The sequence below is a fragment of the Hyaena hyaena genome, unplaced genomic scaffold (assembly GCF_003009895.1).
Source record: "Hyaena hyaena isolate Hyena2069 unplaced genomic scaffold, ASM300989v1 scaffold_116, whole genome shotgun sequence".
NCBI lineage: Eukaryota > Metazoa > Chordata > Mammalia > Carnivora > Hyaenidae > Hyaena > Hyaena hyaena.
The window spans coordinates 563,567-569,856 of NW_024080748.1; the positions used below are offsets into that span (position 1 = coordinate 563,567).

Sequence of the window (6,290 nt, forward strand, 5' to 3'; positions counted from 1 at the left end):
GGCCACCTGACTCACTGGGGGGAAGGTAGCCTGGAAGGTAGGGACCCCAGTCCTCTTGCGAAAAGGGAGCAGATGGAGGGCAAGAAGTGTCAGTGAGGTCTCTCTGGCTCCCTTGGTGTTCTGGACATGATCCTGGGCTGTCACTTAACCACAGCTGAGCCAGCCATCAGTCTCAAACCCAGGACCTTGGTGGGACTGGGGGGTAGAGCCCAGGGGCTTTCTGAGTTACACTTTTTCCTTTTGTTCCTGGTCCGGAGACATCTGTCCCCTGCAGTGGATCTGACACTTAGAGCGAGACAGCCCACCTGGTCACTGGGACTGCGCAGCAGGGGGAAAGGAGCTCAGTCCAAATCTTGGGCGTGCTACTTACTAGATACATCTTAGCAAGTTAACTCTACTTCTGATCCTGTTTCTTCATCTGCAGACTCGGAAGAGAAACAACCTCCTTCAGCCCCGGACCCCAATGAATGAAATGAGATACTTTCCTCCCCTTTCTAGGGGGGCCTGGAGAAGAGCCAGTCCTGCACACGGGTGTGGACTAGCTTGGGTTGCTCTGTTTGCTCTCATGTGATGCGCACTGCTGTCTTGGAAGCAGAATATCAGAAATAAATTCTGGGATGTTCCTGCTAGGTTCAGTGGAGCCCAGGGGAGTTTCTTTGTTCAGTTTAGGCCAGTGTCTTAAAGAAGAGGTGTCAAAGAAGAATTGGTCCAGCAGCTTCCTCCATGCCTGGAACTTTCCAGCTCCTCCCTGAGCTAAGCCTTGAGGCTAGGGTCTTTCTTAGAGGGGAAAGATTGGGACCAGTGGCCCAGATTTTCTGATCAGGTAGGTCTTCTGTGTGGCCAGCAGATGGCGCTAAGCCCCCACCTCTGCCCATTCTGTCACCAGCCCTTTAAGGTGGAGGGGGTGGAGGAAGGTTACTTTGGATGGGGCCCCAAGAATGGTGCTGCTGAACAGCTTCTCATTAATGAGTCTGGCCCCTCTCCTGGCCTTAAGGACAGCCAAGCTGAGTCCCAGGAGCCAGGCACTGTCCCCAGAACTCTGGGCTGAATTTGAGTAGGTTTTCATCCCTCTTCTTCTAAACCACAAACCAGGCAATGTTGAGGGTACAGGGTGGTGCAGGGAGGGGGCAGCCTAGAGCTTGGACAAGCAGTGGCAGCTTCCTGCCCCCTCAGCCCTACCTCTGGAGTAGCCCGGGACAAACTGTCACTGATCCAGCTAAAGCTCACTCTAGGCCTCAAACTGCAACAGTGATGCTGGCTTGTTTTCCTATACACTATTCATCATTCATTCACTCATTCATTCGGCACTTACTTAGTACCAGCCACAGTGCTGAATCAGATATAGTTCCTGATCTTAAGAAGCCACAAACTTGGGTTCGCCACAAACACAGGCAAAAGTTTGGGTTGCCCACAAACACAAAGGAAGAGAAGGGACAATCTCTTTTCAGAAGAATCAGGGAGGGCTTCAAGGAGGCATCATTTGGCCTGGACCACAGTGACATGAAATACTTTTATGAATTTCAACAGGCAGAGATGAGGCCTGGGCATTCTAGGCAAAGGGAATAACAGAAGCAAAGCTCAGAGGTAGGAAGGTCAATGGTATGTGCAAGGAGGGAATAGTGAGGCTGATGGGAGATGGATGGTTGCACAAGATCCTGGCAAGAGAACAGTGACATTCAAGGCCAGAAAGCAGAAATGGCTGGCTACAGGGTCTAGCCTGGACCCAGAAGGTGATGGAGAATTAACGAAGGTCCTTGACATGGGAGGAAATGACTGCAACCCTTTGAGACCATCTGGGGCTGCATGGCAGCTGGATTACAGGGGGTGAAGTGAGACGAGAAGACCAGGTAATAGGTTCTACCATAGCCCTGTCATCAGGTCTGAGCTGGGAGGGTGCATTGCGTATAAAATAAAACCAGGCAGAGAAACTCATCACTGAGGGGAAGTGTAATTTCTCCCTCACCATTTGTGTGGTCAGTTGTCTCATCATAGCTAATTCGGCAGCATGAAAACAGTTAACATTTATTAAGCCCTTGTTATAGAGAAGGCACTTAAGCCTTTTACATGTTTTTTATTTACTCCCATAACAATTCTATGAGGTATGTGCTATTAGCAGTCCCACTTTATAGATGAGGCAACTGAGGCACAGAGAAGTTACGTGATCACAACCTTAGAGCCAGAGCCAGGATTTGAACACAAGTGGGCTTAAGAGCTTACACTGCAATTACTACAGGCATACCTCATTTTATTATGCTTTGCTTTATTGAGTTTTGCAGAGACTGCACTTTTCACAAATTGAAGGTTTAAGACTTCAGTCAGGAAGTTACTGGAAATGTTGTGGAATTAGCAAGAGAATTCGAATTAGAAGTAGCGCCCAAAGATGGGACTGAATGGCTATAATCTCACAATAAAACTTGCGTGGATGATGAGTTGCTTCTTAGGCCTGAACAAAGAAAGTGATTTCTTGAAATGGAATCTATTGCTGGTGAAGATGCTGTGAAGGTTGCTGAAATGACAACAAAGGATTTACAATATGACATAAACTGAGCTGATAAAGCCGCGGCGGAGTTTGAGAGGGTGACTCTGAGTTTTGCAAGAAGTTCCACTGTGGCTGAAATGCTATCACACAGCATGGCATGCTACAGAGAAATCATTCATAAAGGGAAGAGTCAATCAGTGCGGCATACTTCATTGTTGTCTTATCTTATCCAATTGCCACAGCCACCCCAACCTCCAGCAGCCCCCACCCTAATCAGTCAGCAGCCATCAAGATTGAGGGAAGACCCTCTAGCAAAAAGATTACAACTCACTGAAAGCTCAGATGATGGTTAGCACTTTTCAGCCATAAAATAGTTTTTAATTAAGTTATGTACATTGTTTTTTTTAGACATAATGCTACTACACACTTAATAGACTACAGTAGAGTGTAAACATAACTTTTATATGCACTAGGAAACCAAAAAATTCATTTGACTGTCTTTATCACGATAATTGCTTTATTGTGGTGGGCTGGAACTGAACCCTCGATACCTCCGAGGTGCCTGTACACTAATGCATATGATGTCCCCACCTCTTGCCCTGACTGCCCCAGCTTTCCAGCAGATCGCTGGGAGTGGAAGCAGGGCTATAAGCCTGGTAGGTGCCCCCAAACTGAGATGGTCAGACAGGCTGCCAGGGCTGGGCTGCCTGAGGCAGAAAGGTAAAAGTCTCTCGACCTGGGTGACAAGGGTCAGCCCCAAGCCCTTTGCCTGGTCTCCTGGCTAGGATCTGTGGCACCTGGCCCTCCCTGTCCTGAGGCATGCCCTTTCCCTCCCCAACAAGAGCAGCCCAGACTTGAGGGAGGCTTTATTGACAACAGAGAAGGCAGAATCCTGGGCAAGTATACACAGCACTGCTTCAAGAGCGCCACTTGGGGTTAAGCCCATGAGGACCCAGGACCTCTTTGCCTCAGCAACCTCGATCACCCCACCATCCGGAGCTCCCCAATATCTCCTTTTCCAACGCAAAGACCCTCCACAGCCACCCTCTGGCAGACAAGGTGAGTGGTAGCCACTCATGGGGAGCCAGGACCAGAGTTCAATCTGTATGGCGGGCCCAGAACCCCCTCTCTTCAGCCTCTTTCTGCTTGGCATGCCAAAGTCTGCTCCAGCCCACCTCAGCCTCCCAGGGCAGGGGCAGAATGGGAGTGGGCAGGAACCCAGGCCCCTCACCATTGAAGCCTTGGTGTCAGGGCAAAGGGCGAGGCACAGGGGCCCATCTCCTCTTCCCTGTGCCTGAGCAGGGCTCAGCATAGCTGAGTGTCTTCACCCCATTTCCTCCCTGCCTGATCTGTCCCCCGGGAGGGGAGCCCTGTCAGCCTCAGCCTTCCCCTATCTGCAGGTTCCACACCTCCCACCCTCCAGCTGGAATGTGCTCCTTCACTGACTGCCCTCTCCAGCTGTCAGGGCCCACCCATTAAGCCTTCACTTTTTCAGGGAACAAGAGTGGCCAGTCATCTCTTGGGGCCGCAGAAACAGAGCCGCAGGTTGCCAACCCGGGGACTGTTCTTCCCCAGCCACCTGCCCAGCTTGTGGTTAATTGATCATGGGGATGCAGGTCAGTTCAGAGACCCAACTTTAGGGTCCAACACTCCCGACAGCTTCCCCAGTCTGGGGAGAGGGCAGGGAGTGGGGGTGAACCAGTCCTGAGCTGGGGCTGGGAGGAGCAGAGACAAAAATAACCCAGTACAGTCTCCTGCTGAGGCCAGAAATAGCGTAGTGACAAGGGCCTTGTAACACCATGGGCTAACAGCAGGAGGGGAGGCTGAGCTAAAGAGGGCCCAGCCTCACACCAGATCCTGGCCTGGCCAGGGGGCCCATACCATGTCCATTCTACATACCATACTACACTGCCCCTGTGCACACATACAGTGTGGGGGCCCAAGCGACCATGGCTCAGGACAGGGAATCCGGAGAGATGCTAAATTTGGGTTTGGCCTTGGCCACAGCCACACTGCGCTTGCGCAGGGGGCCGCGGGCCGAGGTGAGGGTCAGGGCATCCAGCAGGGTGCGGTCCTCGTCAAGCTGGCGAGCGGTGCAGAGTGGTGTCGGCACTTTGATGGTGTTGCCGAATTTGGAGTAGTCCACGGAGTAGCGGCCATCCTCCTCCGTCACAATGGGTACGAAGCGCTGGCCCCAGAGGATCTCGTCAGCCAGGTAGGAGGTGCGGGCCTGGGTGGTGATGCCTGTGGTTTCCACCACACCTTCCAGAATGACAATGATCTCGAGGTCTTGATGGTGATGTAGGTCATTGGGTGCCAGGTCGTAGAGGGGACTGTTGGCATCAATGACATGGTAGATGATGAGAGGAGCCACCAGGAAGATGCTGTTGCCACCCACACCATTCTCCATGGGGATGTCCACCTGGTGGAGGGGCACCACTTCACCCTCGGGGCTCGTGGTCTTGCGCACCACCTGCATGTGGATGGTGGCGCTGATGATCATGCTCTTGCGGAGGTCACCCACGCGCAGCATGAAGCAGAGACGGCCGTGGCGCACGGCGATGACAGCATGCTTGCTGAAGATGAGGGTCTCGGCCCGCCGGTGGGCCTGGGCGGTCTTCATGAAGATGCAGCCCAGCATGATGGCATTGATCATGAGCCCCACGATGTTCTGCACAATGAGGATCAGGATGGCCAGCGGGCACTCCTCAGTCACCATGCGTCCACCAAAACCAATGGTCACCTGGACCTCAATGGAGAAAAGGAAGGCAGATGAAAAAGAGTGGATGCTGGTGACACAGGGCACAGCAGTGCCCTCGCCAGGGGCTAGGTCTCCATGAGCGAAGGCGATAAGCCACCAGGCCATGGCAAAGAGCAGCCAGCTGCACAGGAAGGACATGGTGAAGATGAGCAGCGTGTGTGGCCACTTGAGGTCCACCAGTGTGGTGAACACGTCCTGCAGGAATCGGCCCTGCTCCCTGATGTTCTTGTGGGCTACGTTGCAATTGCCGTTCTTGGACACGAAGCGGGCCCTCCGCTCCCGGGCGCGGTACCGGGGCTCTGCAGGGTCCTCTGCTAGCCGTGTCAGAACATACTCCTCAGGGATGATGCCTTTCCGGGACAGCATGGCTCCGGCAACCACCAGGGAGAGGCTTGCCCCATGGAGGGCACCCTCCTGACCAAGTCTTAGGCCTCACTGTGAGGTGTCTTCCCTGGGCACCCTTCCACCGGGGACCACCCTAAGTCTGTGCTGGTGTCACTTCTGAGAAGCCTCCCCAACCAGACTCATCCTTACCGCCACCTGGCCCCTGCTTCTTTAAACCAGCCTCACCTCAGCCCACCTACCCATTGCCTATTGCGCCCCCCTACCTGGCCTGTTCCCCCACCTTGTCCTGGATCCCAGCTCAACTCACTTCCACCGCTGACCACCCCTGGGCCTCCCCCTAGACTCCTTCTCCCAGCCCTCCTTCTCAACCCACCTCCTCTACCTTGGAACTTAACACCTCCGGATCTTACCAACTCACCAGACCTCACACAGCCCCCACCGTTTCTCTTGCCTTACCCATTTCTGCTCCCGGCCCCCTTCCAAGCTCCAGTTTCATATTCTGACGACCCCCAGTCTGGCCTCCACGTATACTCCCCTTTCTAGTCCACCCGCCGTAGCCCCCCCCCCGCCCCCCCCGGGGCTGTTCGGATCCCCCTCCGCGCTTGTCCTTTCTGTCTCCTTGGGATCCCGCGCCCTCCAGAGTCACTACCCCACCGGACTCCACTCCAGATCCCCTCGCCCCCTGCGCAACCTGGCCCAGCTCAC

At 53.9% G+C, this 6,290-nt stretch overlaps 1 protein-coding gene across 1 annotated transcript; it reads right to left on the reverse strand.

Moving 5' to 3' along the window:
- Positions 1-2,974: 2,974 nt before the first annotated feature.
- Positions 2,975-5,770, reverse strand: KCNJ11 (potassium inwardly rectifying channel subfamily J member 11). Its single transcript, XM_039236748.1, has one exon. The coding sequence runs from the start codon at positions 5,604-5,606 to the stop codon at positions 4,434-4,436; it is 1,173 nt and encodes a 390-aa protein (XP_039092679.1). The 5' UTR covers positions 5,607-5,770; the 3' UTR covers positions 2,975-4,433.
- Between the last annotated feature and the right edge of the window lie 520 nt (positions 5,771-6,290).